Here is a 24,409-nt window from a genome sequence, read left to right as displayed (position 1 = left end):
AAAAAACTTCTACATTATGTATTGCATTGAACTGTTGCTGCTAAGTTAAATTTCAAAACACATGCTGGTGATAATAAACCTGATTCTGAACAAGAATATGGCTGCCGATCTGATTATAAAAGCAAACCCATAGTCCTATGGTAACCTTTCATCCCCTTACTAATCCAGAAGACCCATACCTTAAAACATTCAAAGGCTCTGCTTCCACTGCCCTTTGAGGAACAAAATTCTAAAGCCTGGTTGGGTATGGAAGGGATAGTAAGGAGTAAAAGGGGCAGAAATCACCAAATCTTATGACAACCTATCAATAGCCTGGGCAGTTATCTCAATCTAAGCCAATTAACTTTGAAAAGTTGGGAAATTAAGGCTCGAGAATGCTATCGAACCAGAAATCCTAGCATTTGAACTCTCTCACCCTGGCTCCCAGATACAATTTTAAATGTGTACTATCTGCATATGGAAAACCAGGTAAACAAGAAAAAAATATATCTTTTAGACAGATGATACAGGCAAGGTGGGCTCAATAGCAATTTTCAGGCTGCAGTTAAGAGATTCTGGCATTTGCCAACTTTTTGGCCTTTTGCAAATTAGATCCTGTCACATACATACAAGCCCCTCCAATGTATGCTTCCTTTCATCTGATATCAAAAATTTGACGGCTTTCACGTTACGTCAGATATATTTAGCTCCAAATGAATTTCAAATGAGAAGTATCAGAAGAAAACTAGTGTCACTCAAAGTAAGGAGAGAGAATGTATTTTCAAGGTAAAGGTAAAATGTAGCAATTATTAATGTTATGAAAGCAGTTTATGTAAAATCCACAGAGGGATCTGTCAGACTGAAAAAAGGCATCAAAAATTACTTCAACTAACAAATTTTTGGCGTTGTCAATTGATAATGTTAAAATACATTCACAGGCTTAAAGAGGCTAAAAATGACAGGATTCAGATGTCATTTATAACGGTGGGCAAACGAATCCCTGCAGTGCCCAGTAATATTCTAATTTCTTTAATATTTGGTCATTTTACTCTTCATGTGTGAAGAGTGACAAGCTTGAGTGAATATGGAATAAGTGTAAGTTTGCTGTAAAGGCACAGCAACTGTACAATAGGAGAAATATACCCAGCTGATACCTGGCTTGCTTTTATTCATCCATCAAATACACTGGAGGAAGGTTACTACTGTAGAATAGAGGCAAGCAATATTTTGATCTTGATATTTTGTGGATGCTTTCACAAGTAAACTGCCAAAAACTATAACTATATTAGACACATCACAAACATATCAATTCTACCATAAGTGTCAAAATTTTCTTTTCAATTTGTTGGTAGAGAAAACAAATGAAAGACTAGATGCACCTGGTTTTAAAGAAAACACCTTTAAGATCCAAGATTGAAACAGTTGGCAAGTTGTTCAGCCATTCATCTGCAAAATAACACAGGCAGAGCTACTCGAAGTAAATCTCAAGTGAAATTTAAGGGAAAATATGTTAAAGGAATGACAATTCCTAGAATTTCTGGCTCTTTTTTTTTAAACTATATATTTATTTTTTGTAACTCATAATTGTTTTGCACTGTAATTGTTGCCACAAATACAGTTCATGACGAATCAGTGATAATAAAACCGATTTTGAGGATGAAATGGTTAAACACTTAAATCCTCAATACCACATACAAGTGTTGAAAGAAGTCAGTCAAGAAGCACTTCTGTAAATTTTCAATCATGAATAGTTATGAAATGTCCAAAAATTGGAAAATGGTCCTCAATGAGAAAATAAACTTCACCTGTCACCACCAAGAGTTTTTCTGAACAATATTATCGAAAGTATAAATAGGTAGTCAGGAATGCAGCAAACATGCAGGAAATACTGTGACATTTTTGCATTTAAGGACAGGAGGTTTTCATCTATAGATTATTCTTCCATACATTTTTTGAAAATTGTGGTGAATTATGTTCTTTGGATCAGCACCTGCATAAACTAACATTTTGCCATGTTATGCATCAACAAGATGGACAACATCTTTTTTTAATTCTTAAGAAAATTCACTATATGTTTTAGGGCAAAATAACTAAGATATTTAACGGAGATGACACGTTCCATTTTAATTGGCAAAAGCATTAATAAATGTGTAAAAAGTAAATGACTGGGATGTTGATGAGAAGAGAAATTGTCTGAAAAGGCCACTTGGCACCAAGTATCACCACTTGCCTCACTGGACGGTGTATGATTTATAATATGTCTGATTGCATTTCATTTATGTGATGTCACTTCATGGTGGTTACTGCTAGATTTGTTCTGCATTACCTAGTTATTAGAAGTACAACTTGTTGCCCCAGCCACTTTTACTGTATCCTGTTTTACAGCATGAATCTTAACAGGTGATAGTTATACTGTCAGTCAAAGGTTGGTGCCATTTCATACAATCAGTAAAGAGACTCAGCATCACTTTTCTGAGAAACAGCACCAATTACACGCATCCACAACAAAATGTCTTTTCTAACAAGAACCGGATTAATGCAATTAACCTTGCTTGAATATGCAGGAAGCTTAGTGATTGAATGTCTCAGAACTAATTTCATGAATAATTACAGCATATATTACGCTCAGTTTTTTTGTGGCACTGAACATGGCCAATAAAATTAAGTTATGTACTGAAGGTTGCACACACTGTCATTTCAAGTGTGATGGAGCAGCCAGTCTTTTCCAGACCAAAGAAACAACTACTTATAATGCATAATTTTCTCTTTGCCTGACCCACTTCATCAAGTGGGAATATCCAGGCAGCGTCTAAACTTTGTTTAGTTGTTCACTTTCAGGTCCTCAGTAAAACAGGTTCTGCAACGAGAGAAAAAAATTATAGTGAGATAATTAAAGAGTTAAATTAAAGAGTTTAAATTCTGAGAACATAGTATAACAGACATTCAGGATCAGAATGAGAATTGCCTAACATCGTCAGCCTATTATGAGAAGGAACTTTTTTTATATTATCCATTTTTAAAAGGTTTGTAGCACTGTGGACTTGACAAAAGAGTAACAACTATGCTTAATAATGTCACAGAAAACCTTTGGGCCCAAACCTTTGTATATGATCCCATGGCAAGCACATTACCGACTACGTGCTGGTATATAGGAAAAGGAGGAAGCCATTCTACTAATTCCAATTAATCTGTACCCCAAATGCATTGACCCACCTTTGTCAGTCACTTTCAGTAATAAATGACACAAACAGCTTTCTGAAAATGAATATGTAAGAATTAAATTTTCTTAGATGAATGTCAATGATAACCCCCTAATACATTCCACACCCCACTCACGTACAAAAACAAGAGCAGTTTAAAAATCAGACCAGACCATTATCCCTGGAGTGAAATTCCCAAAAGGGTTAGATGACATAAAGAGGAGAGATGGAGTAGGCATGTGTGAAGCACCGACATCAGTAAGGACCACCTGGGTCAAATTACCTCAGTCTGTGCTGAAAATCTTAATCTAAACCTGTATGTTCCGGCAAAAAAAAATAAATCAAGTAATTCATGTGGGCAAGAAGGTGAATTAAAAGAGCAGAATAATTGTGGACATCCAAGTACAAGGGCTGTCTTCCATGCAAAGGCATACAATTTGGGATCTTATTGAATACTTAACATTGTCAGTTACACAATGAATTACTGTGCACCCATTAATAAAAGGGTTAAATGCTACAGCCAATTTGGATAATGCAAGATCATAAATCAGCTGTTGATCTGTTTAGTTAAGGGAAGATTAGTCAGGACACAGTACCAAGGCACATAGATCATTCCCAATTTAATCTCATATCACTCTGTCCAGGATTGAATAAATTTTTCAACATTGATACTGTGTACAAATTTTGGTATAAATGAAACCCTACTCAAATGTGGCGTGTGCTGCCCACCACTGGCCTAGTGGCCTAGTACTTGTTAACGTTCGGTATTGCGCACTTGTTCTGCACCTATTGTCCTCTTAGCTGTCTACCTGCCTTAGCTCTGTATTGTTTGAGACTGATAAATATTACCTCCAAATCTAAATTTGTGAGCTAACTATTGATTGTTTTCACAGGAATTGGAGTTAGCAAAGTTGCTGGGAGTGCCACAGAGGAGAACCAAATATAAGCCTGTCCTCAATCCTTAGGAGAGGGAGCTGCTGGGCTTGCTCTGGTCATGGATTTCAGAAAGCTGTTTGTGTCATTTATTACTGAAAGTGACTGACAAAAATAGTGCAAGTCCCTCAATGAGCCTCAGAAATGCAGGATGGTGCAGTAGGGCAGAGGGAGGAAGGGTTGGGATCACTGCTGTTGTTCCTATAAAAGTCATAAAGGAAACTGAAGAGAAACAGAAATAACCTTTAGCAAACTCAGTATCAGGATCATTATGCATCCATGTGCTTGCTCACATTCACCTGGAAGTGCTGTTTAAATGCAGAGATTCCCTCTCCGCACCCCCTCACCCACAAACTGATTCACTTTCCCTTAACATACCTTTTCTCGTGGTGCTTTGGAGGAAAGGCCCATCTCAAATCTGAGAAAGTGGCAGGAACTTCTGGTAGTAGCTTTTTGTAACGTCAGTCATCAGCTCCTGTGTGCACTCAGGGAGTTCACCAGTAAAAAGGCCTGCCAGAAAATAGAAAACCATCTTAAAGTCCATTCTCCTCACCCTTCAAGTATCACAATCCTTTCATAAACAAGGTGACAAAAACAGTTCACCTCACAAAATCACTAATGCTTAAAGTAGCACTTTTCAAATACAGACCTTTATAAAAAAGGGAACAGTCGTCAATTTGGAATATGTAACAAGGAATCGATGAACATTGGCCAGTACTCCAAGTAGAACTCTCACGTTCACCATGCTATGGCAGAGCACCCAACTGAAAGGCATTCACTCCCTCTGTACCACATTGGCAACACATGTTTAAATCTTTTTCTCAAATGCTTGGCTCAATACCCAAACTCATGACCTTTAACAGAGCTGACACCTTGAAAGGAAGAGGATCTCATACAACCAGGACAAGCACAAACTATTTATGCCGCTGAGGAACGAGAGAAAGAAATTCAACACAGTTGCAACCTTCGGAGTTAAGGAGACTGCCATTGGGCCATGGAAGCCACCACTTTGAAGCCGGGCATCAAGGACAACTCCTGGCTCAGGGGCAGCCCAGCAGCTTTCACCCTTCTTGCCCATCCCTCTTTTCTGAAAACTTACTCCAGAATCAAAGGTTGCATGTTGGTCAGCAGAAACAGAATGGGAAATCCACCAACTGCATGCCCCAATATTAACAAACCCTTTTACCATTTCAAAGAAAGCAGAAAACTACAACTGAGAAGTTCATGTGCAAATATTAGTATTGCATAGTACCGTTGGGAGTTTGGATTTGATTTATTACTCTTTCAATCTTTTTTTCTCTCGAAGTTTTAGATTTGATCAGAAAGTCTTTCTTTCTTTTTTGGTCGTATCCTCAAAATGGACTGCCCAGTCCCTTTTTTTTATATATATATATATAGTGTAGTGGGTTTTTTTTTTCTTTTCATTTAAAACCAAATATTTTTTCCTTTCTCTTCATAAACTGATAGAGGAGAATTGTTATTTTCATTTTTCTAATTATATATTTTATACTAGTTTAACAATATGTATGATTTTGACAATATCTATCTTAATTTTGGTTTATATTGTTACTGACATATATATATTTGAACTAATTCTTCTCTTGATTGTATTTATGGTTTTTTTTAAATCAATAAAAAGATTAATAAAGAAAGAAAGGGAGTTTGGAAGTTTCTGTAAATAACTTGCTTCCTCTGTACTCACCTTTCTATTCAATGGGAGAGTACTCGACTGTTGTTTAGAGTTAATGCAGTATGGCAATAACAAAGTGTACGCAGTTATTTTTAGCCATAACTGCAGGAAGCATGGTGGAGAGCCTTTCTCCAGTCCAGTGATCATGTTAGACTCTGCTGAGTATGCAAGGCTCTCAATTACCTGGACAGCCAGAGAAGACAGTGAAAGGAGGGACCACTGTTTCTGGAGGGAGGACAGTGTTTTCCAGAATCTTGCAGCAATCTTTGAGAACACACCTTCGACCCTATGGAGAGATAGATGGTGGAAAACAAACATGTCCATTATTTCATCTAAGACAGTTAATATCACCCATTTTTATTGCAGTAACAACAACTGAAACAAACAAATCTCAAAGGTCAAGATGCAGACCATGTTGCTTTTACTTGAGCGCCAATCAAAAGCATATGCAAGAATGGGCCTTGTACTCAAAACTCCCGAGTAAAATTTCCTCTACTATTCACCTCTGCTGTACAACAGTATCCTTTGACAAAAGATACCGTACTGTGCAAAAGTCTTAAGCACATGTAAAAAAAAATCTGTAAACCAAAGAGGCTTTAAAAAATAATGAAAAGTTTCTAAATATCAAAAATATTACTATAAAAACAGTACATAGTTTTAAATAAATCAAATCAGTAATTGATGTGACCACCTTTTGTTTTTAAAACTGCATCAATTCTCTTAGGTACACTGTTGTACAATTTTATAAAAAAATTGACTGGCAGGTTGTTCCACACATCTTGGAGAACTTGCCACAGTTCTTCTGAAGACTTTGGTTGCCTCACTTGCTCCTGTCACTCCTGGTAGTCCCAGACAGTCTCAATGATGTTGAGATCAGAGCTCTGTGGAGGCCATACCATCTGTTGTAGAACTTCTGTCTCCTTTCACTGAAGATAGTTATTTATGAATGTGTGTTTGGGGTCATTATCCAGCTGTAGAATGAAGTTGGGACCCATCAGATGCCTCCCTGATAGTATTGCATGATGGAGGGGAATTTTCTTGTACTTCTCAGCAGTGAGGGTTCTATTAATTCTGACTAGATCGCAGACTCCATTTGCAGAAACAGACCCAAACTTGCAGGGAGCCTCTGTCATGCTTCACTGTTGGCTGCAGACACTCTTCTGTGTAGCGCTCTCCAGCTCTTCTATGGACAAACTGCCTCCTATTTGAGCAAAAAATTTCAAATTTTGACTTAAGGCTGATTTATACTTGTGCGTCAAATGTATGCCGTAGGTACAGCATAGCCGCGAACCCTATACTGTACTCTACACCAGCGGTCCCCAACCACCGGGCTGCGGACTGGTACCAGGCCGCAAAGCATGTGCTACCGGGCCATGAGGAAACGATATGAGTCAGCTGCACCTTTCCTCATTCCCTGTCACGCACTGCTGAACTTGAACATAGGGCTGCCAAATGTCCCGTATTTGCCGGGACATCCCGTATATTGAGCTACATTGGTTTGTCCTGTATTTCCCACGCTAAGGTAGAATGTTCCTATGAAACCTTTCGTGCCAAAATGGCGTGAAGCGAAGAAGCAATTACCATTAATTTGTATGGGAAAATTTTTTGAGCATTCCCAGACCCAAAAAATAACCTAACAAGTCATACCAAATAACACATAAAACTGAAAATAAATAACACTAACATACAGTAAATAGCAAGAATGATACGATAAATACACAGCCTATATAAAGTAGAAATAACGTATGTACAGTATAGTCGGGAAGATGAAGGCAAAACAAATTTGTGGGGGAAAAAAAAAATCGGCACGTACGCGCACGTCACGCATGCGCACACAGGTGCCCGCGCAAGGCTTCATGGTCATGGTAGTCTTCCCTGGGGTAAAGTGTCCCGGGATTTGACTGCTACTTTTGTCCCTTATTTGGGAGTGAGAAAGTTGGCAACCCTAACTGTAAAAGACATGTTGAGGTGAGTTTAACCCTACTTGAACATCACCCCCTCCACCCCCCGCCCACCCCCGTCGGCTGATCCCAAGAATATTGTCAATATTAAACCGGTCCGCAGGGCAAAAAAAGGTTGGAGACCCCTGCTCTACACCAAACCCTATGCCGTACCCTAACGCACACCTCTCCCAAAATATAACTATGCGTCATGGCGACACAGACCGAAACAACTGTGATTGGTCCACTTGGTAGCATCGCATTTCCTCCTACACTGCAATAGCTTCCCATTGGGCAACTGAAGGGCAGGGAAGGAACTCTGGCTGCAATGCTTTCCATAAGGCTTTACAGACCTCTGAAATTATGGAGGACCCTGTGCTTGACGCCAGTTTGTAGCTAGCTGCTACAGCCTGTTGACTTCCACCTGAAGCTAAAACTCGAATGGTGATTGCCAGTCTCTGAGTATACTGTGCGTACACTGATGCGAAATAAATAGTTGGAGACAATGAACCAAATCGTCAAATCTACCTGCCAACATCCGAAAATATTTGAAATGCATTTCCTCGTCCATGTCTCTCAGTGGCCAGACAAGCACAGAAAATTCACCCTCCTTCAGTTTCAGTTACCATTGTTTGAAGTTTGAGTTTCTTCATGTTGAGTTTCAACATGAAGAAACTCAACACAGTGGCGTAGAAACTCCATCGCCAACTAGCGTTTTGGCGGTGAACTGCAGACACACCAACGCACAAGTATAAATGCTCACAACGGCGTAGCCCACTTGCGTAGGCTACGGCGTAAGCTAGTACGCACGAGTATAAATCAGCCTTTAGTCCAGAGCACTTGCTACCACTGTTCAGCACCACAGTCTTATGTTTTTGTACATAGTTGAGTCTCTTGGCTTTGTTTCCACTTCAGGGGAATAGCTTTTTGACAGGAATTCTTCCAAGATGACCACTTCTGACAAGACTTCTCTGGACTGTACAGGAGTGTACTTGGGTTCCAGGGGGGGGTTTCTGAAAGTTCAGAGCTGACAACAGTGCTCGACTTCTTCCCATCAGTTTGATACATCTCTCAACTGTTGTACACAGTTTTCATGGCCGATCACTGCGTTTCTAGTTCTCAACCTTGCCCGTTTCTTGGTGCTTCTTCAGAAGAGCTTGGACAGCGCATCTTCACAGAATTTCTGCTTGGGAGAGACTTTGCTGATACAGGATGACTACCTTGTGTCTTGTTGCTATGTTCACTCTTGCCATGGTGTAAGAATTGATGATTTGAAGGTTAACCTGTCACATCTGCCCCACCCACACCTTTCAGTTTGGTTGTCCATCACAGAGTTTGATTCCTTCTTCAACCGTTTCTGTTTCAATTAATCAGTTTAGTTCATTCAACTCATTATGTCATTGAGTATGTCATCCTGCTTGTTACCTTTGTTTAATCATCACTGGGCTAAAATACAAAAAAATGCACGTAACATTTAATTTTTTTGGAAAATAAGTGTTTGGAAATCTAAAACTTGCTCTTTTCTACTGACATATTAATAGAGAAGAAAATATAAACATCTAAAACAAAATTTATATTTAAAAATTGAAGGTGCCTGACCTTTGCACAATACTGTCTTCATGACAAAACCCTGGGAAAAATGCACCACCACTTTCAAATCTTGGCAAAGGATGAAATTCACCGCAGACCACATGTCTGACACCAGCGTCCTAAAACACTCTTTGAACACTCTTTTTCTACTTTGAACTCTCTTATAGGAAGAAATTATCAGATGGACAGAGGAAAAGATTCACTCCTTCCCCTCTCCCCACCATATTATTCTGGCTTCTTCCCCCTTCCTTTCCAGTCCTGATGAAGAGTCTAAACATCCATTATTTATTAATTTCCATAAATGCTGCCTGACCTCCCCCAGCATTTTGTGTGTGTTGCTCTTTACTTCCAGCATCTGCAGAATCTCTTGTGTAAAAAATAAATAAGTAAATCGAGGTTGTGCTCAAAGATTCCCTGAAGAATTGCATTCTGGGAACCTCTGGCCCATGACTGCTCAAAATGGAGCAGGAGGCAAGAACCTGTAGGAGGTCAAGAGCACAGAAAGGCTCTTCATTAGCAATGGAAGGAGTGGATCACCTCTCAAATTATCCAACTCTCCTCCAAGTCAGCCACCACCTACCCAACCTGCGGTAGTCTGTGGTTTCCAAACAACTCAGAAGTCATTTTCAGAACCAGCGGATATAATTCATCCTCAGTTCGGAAGGGTTTCCTAAGAGGAAGGAACAGCACTGCAGCCATAGCACGGGCTCCCCATGACAACCAGACAGTGGCTGCTTTGAAGGAGGGGTAGCTTGTAGGAGAAAAAAAACTCTTTTACATTTACTGAGTGGGATGTAAAGATATTGGTCCATGTCATCCTTATTATTAGATTTGCCTCCGTGGCAGGAGAGTCATCAGGATAGCCATTTAAAAAGCACGGCAGGAAGATACTGATGTTCTGTCCTCCAGAAAACACCATAAAAACAATGGAGGAAAAAATGTTGCCTTCACTCCATTTATGAAATGGAGCTTTACACTATTAAATACTATGCTACCGCTAACTAAAACTTGCAGCATCTTGTAAGGTGTGGGAAGTGTATCCAGTGAGGTTAAGAGCTGTCTTTGAAAGTTTTCTGCCATTAAGTGTGTATGTTTAAATGGTGTTTGAATAGAAAATGTGGGAGGTTGTAGATGAAGTTTTGGTTGTGAGTGACAGACAATAGCCATTTATGCTGGAAAATTGTGCTGGATAACTCATCACTTGCTATGTGCATGATACTGGGAAAATAATTGATGCATTAGAATTGATTCTGTACTGTTCAATAGCACTTAAAAAGTGCAGTGTGATTCTCTTAGCAATGCCCTCTGCAGTTCTATATACTACACTGCACCATTCCGATTAAGCTATAATAGAGTTCGTGGAAAACAGCTATTATCTAAGTGCATTTATCCAGTGCAAAGTTGAGCATTTTTCTTTTTCATATATTTATTTCATATTAGGAAAAGGATCATGAAATCAGTTCAATGTCCAATACAAAGATGTTCTTTTCTGAAATTAGTTTTTTTTAAAAATAGAAATTGTATGCACATGGTGTTTATTTCACTTGAACTGACTGATTTGATTGAAAGGTCAATATTTGAGCACAAAAAAGTTTAAATGAACAGGTGTGGATTGTATAATTTAATACAATCAAGATCGAAACAGAAATAAACTTGAAAGTAGATCAGGCACCATGGTGAGGTCAGTATCAGTCCACTTTTCAGGATTCAGGCAAGATTAAAATGACAGTTTAATACACAAATAAATCCTCAACCTTTTGATATTACCAGCATTAATTTACACTAGAAAAGTTTACCATCTGGGACGTCCCAATGCTCCTTATATCAATGAAGCATTTTAACAACACAACTTTTGCATTAACTACACAATTCGAACAAGCCACACAATTTCTCAAAAAGGTACAGTCCACGTTTCGGGCTGAGACTCTTCGTCAGGACTAACTGATGGAAGAGCTAGTAAGAGATTTGAAAGTGGGAGGGGGAGGGGAGATCCAAAATGATAGGAGAAGACAGGAGGGGGAGGGATGGAGCTAAGAACTTTTGCCAATCACCTGCCCAGCTCTTGGCTCCATCCCTCCCCCTCCTGTCTTCTCCAACTTGTTTTGTATTTCATTTAAATATATAATTTGTTATTCAGTTAAATGGTAGCTTTTTTAATTTCATGAAACCAGCTAATTGGGACAGCCGCTTACATGGGCCAAAATGTACTGGTCCCAATATGTTCCAATTAACCAGAATCCACTGTATACACAGCTCAAAGATGATAGAAACAGGCTTGTGACATGGTAAATCTTTATCATGATTCTCTTGATGAGAATCTTCCCTCATCGAGATTCTGGATGAAGGAAACGTTGATAAAGTGTAGATACAGGTGTGCACCACTTAACATCCATTCGGACAACATCCGATCGCATATACGTCCGTAGTCCCGATCGGAGAATGTGACGTAGCAGACGTAACCCATCTCGTGTATCATGCAACTCTTGAGTTTAGTAGCGTTATCTCTCTGTTTAATTTTCTTTCGAAAATACTACCGTAAAGTGCATCATGGCTTCCAAACGCAGCAAAACCACTCCTAGTGATAGCAGCAGCAAGAAGCAAAAGGAAAAGTATTGATTTGGAAGTTAAACGAAAGGTTATTAAACAATATGAAGGTGGAAAACCAGTGAATGCTATTGCTCGGGATTTAGGCATGTCGCACTCGACAATCACGACGACCCTGAAAAACAAAGAAAAAATTCTCGAAGCTGTTAAAGGATCGGCTGCACTGAAAACTACAAGGCTCACAAAAATGCGAGGGGGACCTATATCGGATATGGAGAAATTGCTGATGACATGGATTTAGTCAGTACAGGTACACTACAGTACTCCATATAGGTTTGCTAAGTATATAATATGGTTTTCGCACAACGTCCAAATCACGTAACGCCTGATTTCACAGAACGTATCGTGGACGTTAAGCAACGCATACCTGTACTAGAACAGCTAACTGCACTTAAAATGGATAAATCATCCTCGGCTGCTGAGAGAGGAAACTGCAGAGGTCCTACCCACAAACTTACAAACCTCTCGAGATTTAAGGCTAGAACCAATGGATAGAAAATTTTACATGTTACATCCTTATTAAAGTGCAGGAATAAATCCACCAGTCATAAACCAATCAGTTTCACCTCTCTGATGGGGAAACAATTAACAACAGAATTATCAGTCATTTGGATGTGTATGGATTGATTAAGAAGAGAGAGCCTGGATTTGTTAAAGGCAAATTGTTGACTTCAATGAAGTTTCGAAAGGCTTTTGCTAAAATGCACATAACAGACAAGTTATCAGGATTGAAGATCATGGAATTAATGGGACTCATGATATGGACAGAAAATTGATTAAGTAACAGAGAATAAGCAGTTTGACTTTTGGAATCGTTGGTGTAGTGATGCTCCTCAAAATTTTAACCATTCCTTTTCAGTATGTTACTGCCTTGGATTGAGTGTCAGCGCATTATTTCCAGCAGAACTTTGTACAGTGGATTCTGGTTAATTGGACACCTCTTAAAGAACAAAAACTAATCAAGAAAATAGCCAGGATTCCCTTCATTTATTTGGGACACTACACTATTTAATTGGGACAGGAGACTGTTGCAGAACAGTTTCCAACTAGCGTCAGTCACGTGCACTTGTGTGGCTGTTAGACGCTACACTGTGCTTAGAGCGAACAGTTTTTAAAATAGCAAACAACAGGAATTCTGCAGATGCTGGAAATTCAAGCAACACACATCAAAGTTGCTGGTGAACGCAGCAGGCCGGGCAGCATCTCTAGGAAGAGGTGCAGTCGACGTTTCAGGCCGAGACCCTTCATCAGGACTAGACGAAGGGTCTCGGCCTGAAATGTCGACTGCACCTCTTCCTAGAGATGCTGCCTGGCCTGCTGCGTTCACCAGCAACTTTGATGAGTTTTTAAAATAGTGTGAGTTGCATGTGTTGGCGAGAAATAAGCAGTAAGACAATTCAGAACTGTTATGCTCACTGCAGTTTCAAGGATTCAGGCTTGGAGGTGCCAGAAAGAGCCATGAATATAAATGAAACAATTTCACTACTTCAACAAGTTAGGCACTATGAAGATTATGGAGAAGTGATCATTGAAAGCATTATATGAAGGCAGTCCATCATCTGCATGTAGTATTAATTTTGTTCATTTACAGAGCAGCATACACAGGCTGAGTTCCTCTGTTGATAACTATTAGAAACTAATACACAGCTTCGTAGACCTGTAGTAGCATTTGTAGTGTTCTGATTTGTTCCACATTTCATTAACTACATACAGGTATGTGTTGCTTAACGTCCACGATACATTCTGTGAAATCGGACATTATGTGATTTGGACGTTGTGCGAACACCATATTATATACTTAGCAAACCTACATGGAGTACTGTAGTGTACCTGTACTGACTAAATCCATGTCATCAGCAATTTCTCCATATCCGATATAGGTCCCCCTCGCATTTTTGTGAGCCTTGTAATTTTCAGTGCGGCTGATCCCTTAACAGCTTCGAGAATTTTTTCTTTGTTTTTCAGGATCGTCGTGATTGTCCAGTGCAACATGCCTAAATCCCGAGCAATAGCATTCACTGGTTTTCCACCTTCATATTGTTTAATAACCTTTTGTTTCACTTCCAAATCAATACTTTTCCTTTGCCTCTTGCTGCTGCTATCACTAGGAGTGGTTTTGCTGCGTTTGGAAGCCATGATGCACTGGTAATATTTTCCAAAGAAAATTAAACAGAGAGATAACGCTACTACACTCAAGAGATGCGTGATACACAAGATTGGTTACGTCCGCTATGTCACATTCTCCAATCGGGACTACGATCATATATGCGATCGGACGTTGTCCGAATGGATGTTAAGCAGTGCACACCTGTAACTTGTTATTCAGTTAAACGGTAGTTTTAAAAAAATATGCCATGAAACCAGCTAATTGGGACAGCCACTTACATAGGCCAAAATGTACTGGTCTCAAAGTGTTCCAATTAACCAGAATCCACTGTATACAAGACTCAAAGAAGATACAAATAGACTTGTGGCATGGCAAGTTAAGTTTAATACTGAAAAGTGCAGAGGGTTTGATACAAATAATTCAAAGAGCAAATACAAATTAGTGGGCACAGGGCTCTGATGGAGAGTGATGTAGTGGTACAGGTACATAGTTCCCTGAAAGCAGAAACACAGTTAGGCAGGGTGGTCATTAAGGTATTTGGCACACTTTTCTTCATCAGTCAGGTCACCAAATAAAGCATTTGGAAAGTCATGTTAAACATGTACAAGACATTTGTGAGGCCAATCTTGGAAGTATTGTGTGCAGTTCTGGTCACCCAGCTATAGGTAGGATGTAATTAAGCTGCAGAAGGGGCTAGGGAAGATTCACTGGATGTTACTTGGACTGGAGGGCTTGAGTTATAAGGAGAGGCAAAGTAGGCTGAGAGCAGGAGGCCAAGTATGGGCTTATAGAAGTTTATAATGTAATGATGGAACTAGATAAGGGGGTGGTTAGTTTTTTTCCCCTCCAGGGTAAGGGAGTCTGAAACTAGAGGTCATAATTTTAAAGTGAGAGGAAAAAGAATTAGAAAGGACCCAAGGGGCAACTTGCACCACACAGAGGGTGGTACATATATGAAACAAGCTGCCAGAGGAAGCTTTAGAGGTGGGTACAATTATAACATTTAAAAGACATTTCGATACAAATTGATTGGAAAGGCAGATGGGACTACTCAGGGAGGCTACTCGGTCAGCATGCATGACTTGGTCCATGCCACACAACTCTGACATTTCTAAAAGAGGTAAAAGAAGATCTAGAGATAGTTGATTAAAAATGACAGAGCAATTTGAAAGGGGTTCTTCCACCCAGGGCTAGAGATTCAATGCAATGCCAAGGGAGTGTGCTCCATTCAAGAGGAAATAAAGAACTGAAGGCCAGTTCTAGTTTCAGACTCCCTTACCCTGGAGGAAAAAAACTCAACAATCCCATGACAATAAATAAAGACCAGTCAATATTTATTGTTCTATTAATTGTTAACCGTGCACCAAGGGGAATGACGGTTTAGGATGCTTGAAGAGCTGCCTGTCAAAGAGGCTACCGCATGCTGGTAGGGGTTAAACTAATGTCCAATAGCGACATAAAACAATAAGCGAACTTTCATTGTTATTCTGGAAAGACCCCAGTACACCTCCTCGAATACAAAACAGACGCTACAAATTATATAACATTTAACAAATACTTAATTATTTTCCATATGTTAAAAGTGAGCGCTGTCTTTGGACATTTGCTGGGTTGAAAGGCACATTAAAAGGCACAGCATCCAGAATTACACTTGCTAAACCCACAAAGCATTTATCCAGCTTCTTCATTCCTAACTGATACCCCACGCCTCCAACCACAGCATTTCCACATACAATCCCCAACACATTTCCAAAGCTCAGACAGTCACTGAACTCTGCTGAAAGTTCCTGCCTCCTACATATGGTCAACATACTGTACAATTACAGACTGAGTGATTAAAAAAGTTCTGTACTTACAATAACACAGTTCTTCCCTATGTGAACATAAGATCCAATCTGGGCTGCATTTACCACACAGTCTTCCTCGATGAATACATGGTCACCAATGTGCAGTGGAAAGAAGGCAACCCTGCAAGAAGAATTTTAATAAACAAACACTTTCTCATACCATGTGGAACCTTAATGAAGGCTACTGAAGTCAATATAAATTACATCTCCTCCGCTGCCTTCATGAATTTTCTCAGTCATTTCAAAAACAACTCAGTGAAGTTCATTATACATGATCAGCGACACACAAAGTCATGTTGAATACCCCTAATCAACCACTACCTTTCCAGAAGTATGTACCTCTTAACCCTCAGCATCTGTTCCAGTAACTTATCTCCACAGATGCTAGATTTATTGGCTATAGTTCCCAGTTTTACTATGCTGCCTTTCTTAAGTGAAGGTACAATGCTTGTCACCCCCCAAGTCTGCAGGTACCTCACCCATGGCTAATCGTGATGCAAACATCTCAGGCAGGGCTCCTGCAATTTCTTCTCTGGCCTCCCTGAATATACCTGTACAGGCCCTAGAGATTTACCTGTCATACCTTTTAAGACATCTAGCATCTCCTCTCTAATAATAGTAACTACCGAACACCTCCCCATTTACTTTTCCTGGTTCTGAAGTCTTATGTCTTTCTCCATGGTAAAAGCAGGAGAAATACTCAAAGAAATATTATTGGCCCATCCCCTGCAGCTCCACACAAATGTGTCCTCCTAGGTCTTTGAGAAGCTGTATTCTCTCTGGTTACCCTTTTTCCCTTTAAGTACATAATATCTCTTCGGATTTTCATTAATCTTTCCTGCCAACATTACCGCATGTTTCTTTTTTGCTTCCCGATTTCCTTCTCAAGTACACTCCAGCATCCTTTATATTCCTCAGAGATCCCTTATCCCAGCTGCCTGTATTTGACCCATGCCTCCTTTCTCCTACAGAGTGCCTCAACATCCCTCATCATCCAAGGTTCTCTGCCCCTACCAGCCTTGCCCTTCAGGAACACGCAGACCTTAAACTCTCACAGTTGCACCTTTAAAAGCCTCCCACTTGCCTGTAGTCCCTTTGTCCACAAGCAACTAACTCTAATCAACCTTTGCAAGCTCCTGTCTCATATCATCAAAATTCACTGTACCCCAAGTTAGAGCATGAACCGGCGGGCCAGTTCTGTCCCTTTTTTTTTTATAAATCTTTTTATTAATTTTTCAAAATTACAAACTCAATAACAAAGTTGGTACAAAGAGATTGGAAAAATGTTCATCAACATATATAAAATGAATTTTAAGTAACATAGATATAAAAGACTTCCAAACTCATAATGAGATTAAACATTAAAAAAATATAAACAAAAAACCCCAAAAGAAAAAAAAGAGGAAAAAAAAAACCCCAAAAGAAAAGAAAAAAAAACACAGGGCTAGACCAACAGCTTATATCGGACATGTTCAATAATGTCATTAACTCCGCTCCTCTCATCATATAATTTAAATTTAGAAAAAAGATTCTGAAAGGTCAGATTACATCATGTGAAAATGTTGCATAAAAGGTTTCCAAGTTTCTTCAAATTTAACTAAAGGGTCAAAAATATCACTTCTAATTTTTTCTAAATTTAAACTTAATATGGTTTGAGAAAACCATTGGAATGTAGTTGGAGGATTAGTTTCCTTCCAGTTCAACAAAATAGATCTTCTCGCCATTAAAGTAACAAAAGCTATCATTCAACAGGCTGAAGACAAAGATCTACGTTCTACCATTGGCAATCCAAAGATTGCCGTAATAGGATGGGGTTTTAAATCGAAACATAGAACTGTGGAAATAATGTCAAAAATGTCTTTCCAGTATTTTTCCAAAAGAGGACGGGACCAAAACATATGAGTTAAAGAAGCCACTTCAGAGTGACATCTATCACAAGTAGGGTTTATATGGGAATAAAAACGAGCTAGTTTATCTTTGGACATATGAGCTCTGTGTACTATAAATTGTATTAAAGTATGTTTAGCACATATAGAAGAAGTACTAACTAATTGAAAAATTTTATCCCATTTCTCTGTAGGTAGGGAAGGTTGAAGTTCCCTTTCCCATTCATTTTTAATTTTGTCAGATATATCTGGCTGTAATTTCATAATTATATCATAAATTATTGCTATTAATCCCTTCTGCAAAGGATTAAAGCCTAAAATTTTATCAAGAGTGCCAGAAGGATTGGAAGTCGAAAAGGTAGGCAACTTAATATTTAAAAAATTTCTTATTTGTAAGTATCTAAAAAAATGGGATCTAGGCAAATCAAATTTCTCAGATAACTGCTCGAAAGACATAAAGCGGTTATCCAAAAATAAATCGCGAAAACATAAAAAGGCTTGGTCCATTACCGAAGGTTGGAAAAAAAATTTAGATATAATAGGACTTGATAACATAAATTCATTCAGGCCAAAAAATTTACGAAATTGAAACCATATTCGCAATGTATGTTTAACTATAGGGTTGAAAATTTGTTTATTCAATTTAGATAGTGCAAAAGGCAATGAAGTTCCTAAAATGGAGGCTAAAGAAAACCCTTGTACAGAATGGCCTTCAAGGTTTACCCAACGTGGGCTTGGAGTTATATTCCAATCTTGTGTCCAAAATATTAAGTATCGGATATTAATTGCCCAGTAGTAAAATCTTAGGACAGGCAATGCCAAACCGCCTTCTTTCTTAGATTTCTGTAAGTAATTTTTACTTAATCTGGGATTTCTATTTTGCCATATATAAGAAATTTTAGAGTTAATAATATCAAAAAAAGATTTAGGAATAAAAATCGGTATCGCTTGAAATAAATATAAAAATTTGGGTAAAATAATCATTTTAAAAGCATTAATACGGCCAATCAATGATAGAGACAAAGGGGACCATTTAGTAATCAGTTGTTTAACCTGATTAATTAATGGTAAAAGGTTGAAATTGAATAGATCCTTATGTCTCTTAGTAATTTTAACTCCCAAATAAGTAAAATAATCAGTAATCAATCTAAATGGAGAATATCTATAAATAGGAACCTGCATATTTAATGGAAAGAGTTCACTCTTACTTAGGTTCAGTTTATAACCAGAAAAGCTACTAAACTGAGCAAGCAAAGTTAATACTGCCGGAATAGATTTTCCTGGGTTAAAAATATATAATAGTAGATCAGCTGCATATAGTGATAATTTATGAGACACATTTCCACGGGTAATACCAAATATATTAGGGGAGTCACGAATGGCAATAGCTAGCGGTTTCAAGGCAGTATCAAATAATAAGGGACTAAGAGGGCAACCCTGCATAGTACCACGGAATAAATGAAAAAAGGGGGATCTTTGGTTGTTAGTAAATACCAAGGCCAAAGGGGTAAAATATATCAGTTTAATCCAGGAAATGAATATCGGACTAAAATTAAATTTCTCAAGGGTATTGAATAAATATACCCATTCAACTCTATCAAAAGCTTTTTCAGCATCCAATGAGACGACACATTCTGGAATTTTGGGTGAAGGCGTATAAACGATATTCATTAATCTCCTAAACGATTTTTAATAAATCCAGTTTGATTAGCAGAAATAACCTGGGGTAATACATTCTCCAATCTCGTTGCCAATATTTTAGAAAAATATCTTAGAATCAACATTCGGCAGAGATATAGGCCTATAAGATGCACATTCAGTAGGATCTTTATCTTTTTTAAGAATTAGGGAAATAGAAGCTCGATAGAAAGATTGTGGTAATTTACCTATTGAAACTGCATCCATAAAAATGCTACATAGACAAGGAGTTAGTGTAGTTCAGAAAAATTTTAAAAATTCTACTGTAAATCCATCTGGACCAGGTGCTTTACCTGAATTCATTGAAAAAATAGCATTCCTTATTTCCTCTACAGTAATAGGTACGTCTAGTTTTGAACGTTCATTAGATGATAATTTTGGAATATTCAATTTCTTAAAAAATTCATACATTATAGTGGAGTCATCAGGAAATTCTGATTGATAAAGAGAGGTATAAAATTCTTGAAAGGATTTATTAATCTCGTCATGGTCAACTGTCAAAAGTGCCATCTTGTTTATGAATTTTAAGAATCTGTCCTTTAACCGAGGCCGATTTCAATTGATTAGCTAAAAGTTTCCCAGTTTTATCACCATGTATATAAAATTGACTCTTAGTTTTGGTTAATTGACTTTCAATTGAAGATGATAATAAAAGGTTATGTTCCATTTGAAGTTCAACTCTGTTTATAAAGTTCTTGATTAGGAGCTATAGAATATTTCTTATCAACTTCTTTAATCTTGTCAACCAGTTAAGTATTTCCTTCTTAGTTCGCTTTTTTAGTCCAGCAGTGTACGAAATAATTTGTCCACGAGTATATGCTTTAAAAGTATCCCAGAGGATCCCACTGGAAATATCATCCGTGGAATTCGTTGTCAAGGAAAACTTAATCTGTTCATCAATAAACCTAACGAAATCTGAATCTTGAAGCAAAGAGATATTAAATCTCCATTGTCTAGAATTAGTAGATATATCCCTTAAGTTGATAAATAATTTCAACGGTGCATGGTCAGAAACAGCAATAGAATCATATTCACAACTCGTAACAAAAGGAATTAATCGAGAGTCAATAAGAAAGTAGTCAATTCTTGAATAATGCTGATGTACATGTGAAAAAAAAGAGAACTCTTTGTCATTTGGATACAAGAATCTCCAAATTTCTGAGATTCCAGAGTCAATCATAAAAGAGTTAATAAGGGTAGCCGATTTATTCGGAAGTGCGTGATTAAACTTAGATCTATCTATCAAAGGGTTTAAACAACAATTAAAATCACCACCCACAATCAGCATATAGTCATTTAAATTGGGAAGAGATGTGAGGAGATTCTTGAAAAAATCAGGACAGTCAACATTTGGGGCATAAACATTGAGCATGGCAACTTTTTTGTTAAATAGCAAGCCAGTAATCAATAAAAATCTGCCATTACAATCTGAAATCGTCTCATAGTGCGTAAATGAAATTGACGAATCTATAAATATAGATACGCCTTTTACTTTAGCTTGTGAATTCGCATGATACTGTTGGTCCTTCCAGAATCTAAAGAAATGTTGATTATCCTCTTTCCGGACATGAGTTTCTTGTACAAAAATAATATGAGCATTCATCCTGTGGAATACTTTAAAAATTTTCTTCCGTTTAACCAGGTGGTTTAAACCATTTGTATTCCAAGAAACTAAATTAATGGTCTTATCCATCATAATGAGCTTGAGTATAAAGAATGTAAAGGGTTAACCAGAGTAGAGACTCATGACCCCGGAAGAGGAAAAAAGATTCAAAGAGGAACCGCAAGTTACGACATTTCAGACATTTTAGTAGTTTCTGGTCAGCCCGTTTAAAAAGAAAAGATGAAAAAGGAATAAAAGGAAAAATACCACCCACCTCCCACAAAACCCCAGAAAAAAGCCAGACAGTGGTCAATGCTAAATCTAAGACTAAACCTACCCCCATCTTTCCGGAGGGCGACCCAACAGAAATATGTTTATCAAGAAAAACACCACTCTTATGGAAAAAAGTAAAAACTAACTATAACAAGAGATTAAAAGCATTAAAAAGTTCCTTGCTACTCATATTTCAAAGAACATCGAACATTAAATCATATTACTATATTAATTTTTCAAATATAAATGATCAGAAATGACGTAAGAAACAGCAAGGATTCTGAGGAGAAGAAAAAAACAATCCCCCATTTTAAAATATAATACTTTAGTAACATTTCGAAAAGAAAACAATCATTAAACTTATAACTAAATAACTACCCAAAGGTATTAAGAGTAAGATATACAGGATCACTAACAGAAAAGCCTAATATCATTTAACTATATAAAACGAACATACACTGCCAGATCGAGAAAACAAAACCTCGAACTAAACAATCAGAGACGAGAGAAAAAACCAAATGATACATTGATTAATCCTCTGTAAAGGGAGGCAGATCATCGAGAAAACTTTGGGCTTCCATCGGATTTTTAAACAGACTGCGCGAGTTATCCGGCATAACCACTCTCATACGGGCTGGAAACAGTAGCGCTATTTTATAGCCCCGACAATAAAGTTCTGCCATCTGAAGTTTAAAAGCCATCCGTTTTTTCAGAACCACTTGGCTGTAGTCTTCAACAATTCTGAACTTGAAATCTTGAAATTCGATCATACCTTTCTTCCAAGCCGCTCGGATAACTCGTTCCTTCTCGTGGACATAATGAAATCGAATAATGATCGATCTCGGTTTAGCCGATTTCTCCGGATTAAAACGGAATGAACAATGAGCACAATCTAATATCAGTGGTTCTTCCAATATATCAGAGCCAAACACATCCATTAGCAATTTAGAAAAATATTTGGTACGATCTCCCTTCTCAACATCCTCAGGGAAACCAATTAAGTGCAAATTCTGTCGTCGGGAACAATTTTCAAGATCGATAGTCTTAGCTTGATAGCGTTCCAATTGCTGAGTTACCGAAGTTAAACATTTTTCAGGCGCTTCAATTCTTTTTTCTCTTTTATGGCCATCTTCATCTAATTCCGAAATTCTGACTTGATGTTGGTCGATTTCACGTCTGAATGTTCTTGATACTTCGTTCCTCAAATTCAACGCTTCTTCAATTGCGGTGAGTCTTCGATTAACTGTATCTTTTAAAAGTTTCTTCATTTGTTCCATAGTTACCGGAGCATCCTTCGAAGTTCCAGGATCACCATTTTTTTTCCGTTCCTGGTGGATCCTTTCCCTTCTTTGGCTTCTCGTGTTCTGGTATTCATTTTCAATAAGTAAAAGTCGTAGTTCAATAATATAGATCATTTAGTGTAGGTATAGGTAAGGTAAGTAAGAGTGGTTACATGTAAAAATGTAAAGGATACGGAGCAACGCCCAAAAGCAGCTCACTCCATGAGTCCCCTGTCACAATGTCCCCTTTCTGTAACTATTTCAAAACTAATTGAACTATGGTCACTCGCCCCTAAGTCACTCCCAATGTCACCTCAAACATTTGCCCTGCTCCACTTCCAAGAGTAGGTCAAACTTTGCAGGGTCCTCAAAATATTGCCCAAGGAAAGTTTCCTGAATGCACATAAATTCCACCCCATCTAAGCCCTTAACAATATGACAGGCCCAGTCTATGTTTGTGGAAAAAAAATTACTTAATATTAATATAAAGTGAAATATTTAAGGGGAACCTCAGAATGTGGTGCTAGTGTGGAACAAGCTAGTGGATGTGGATTCGATGACAATATTTAAGAAAAGTTTGGATAAAGTACAGGATTGGAGAGGTTGGAGGGCTATGGTGCAGGTCAATGTTAGTAGGGCGAATAACTGCTCAGCACAAACTAAATGTGCTTGGGTGCTCCTTAACTAACAACTCCGCATAAACTCCTTTCTCATTTGTTTAAATTTTTAAGAAGCACCATTTCGTGCAAAAACAGATTCAGAAACTTCTGGAAGGGGAAAGGTGGCCAAAACAAGCTCTCAATCCAACCCATCTATAAGCCCAGCCCAATGGCATGTTACAGTAAGATCTGGATTTACAACGCAAGAACCTCACCCTTTGCTAAATTTCTTAAAAGGCGGCCTTATGACACTTCGGCTCTTGATGACACAATGCCGTCCAACCCTCACATTCGCCAGGTCTCCACGGATAATGCAGTCGTTCATAACGATGGTCTGTTTTTAAAAATAAAAACATTAAATTCACTATGTAAAATAGGCAATAGAATGAAGTACTAGCGTGGAAACTTCATTACTGTTATCAGTCTAAGGAATGAAAGATATCCAGAACAAGAGAGGTCCAGAAAGCATTCTTGGAATGAATCCAAGGATCCTTGGCTTCCCAGTTAAGTGTTCTGGCTGGGATGATTTCAGCCACACGTTAGTGAGAAGGTCAAACAAGTGAAGTAATTAACCATCAAGGTAACGAATCAGAGGAAGAAAGCAGCCCCCCTCACTGACACATCATGAACCAATAGTGCCCAGGGAACGGTTGTATCAGTGATGGAACAGGGTAGTGAGAAGCACAAGTGTCTCTGCTGAGATGCGCTCCATGCTAGATCACCATTGTGTCGTGTTGTGGGACATGGGTGACTATGGTCTTTGACCATGATTGTTCTTGGCAATTTTTTCTACACAAGTGGTTTGCCATTGCCTTCTTCTGGGCAGTGTCTTTACAAGATGGGTGACCCCAGCCATGATCAATTTTAAGAGATTGTCTGTCTAGCGTCATTGGTCACAAAACGAGGACGTGATATGCACCAACTACTCATAATACGGCCATCCACCACCTGCTCCCATGGCTTCATGTGACCCTGATCAGGGGGCTAAGCAGGTGCTAAACCTTGCCCAAAGGTGACCTGCAGGCTAGCGGAGGAAAGGAGCATCTTACATTTCCTTTTGTAGAGAGGCGCCTCCACCTCACCACGCGGGATACCACTGAGATTGAGATTGAGACAATAA

General features: G+C 38.4%; 1 protein-coding gene across 2 annotated transcripts in view; it reads right to left on the bottom strand.

Annotated features, from left to right (window-relative positions):
• Nucleotides 1–801: 801 nt before the first annotated feature.
• dctn5 (dynactin 5) overlaps nt 802–24,409 on the bottom strand; it is a 27,591-nt gene continuing 3,983 nt past the window's right edge. The window contains exons 3-7 of one of the 2 annotated variants that reach the window (XM_072268454.1): nt 23,505–23,623; nt 15,900–16,011; nt 5,986–6,088; nt 4,491–4,622; nt 802–2,836 (exon numbers count right to left, since the gene is read on the bottom strand). In XM_072268454.1, the coding sequence (XP_072124555.1) occupies nt 4,525–4,622; nt 5,986–6,088; nt 15,900–16,011; nt 23,505–23,623 (432 nt within the window). In that variant the 3' untranslated portion in view covers nt 802–2,836; nt 4,491–4,524. Of the gene's footprint in view, nt 2,837–4,490; nt 4,623–5,985; nt 6,089–14,327; nt 14,538–15,899; nt 16,012–23,504; nt 23,624–24,409 lie in introns of those variants that run through there. The other variant, XM_072268455.1, reaches the window with a different exon arrangement.

The sequence above is a fragment of the Mobula birostris genome, chromosome 9 (genome assembly GCF_030028105.1).
Source record: "Mobula birostris isolate sMobBir1 chromosome 9, sMobBir1.hap1, whole genome shotgun sequence".
In the NCBI taxonomy this organism is placed as follows: domain Eukaryota; kingdom Metazoa; phylum Chordata; class Chondrichthyes; order Myliobatiformes; family Myliobatidae; genus Mobula; species Mobula birostris.
This window is presented reverse-complemented; position numbering and strand designations above follow the sequence as displayed.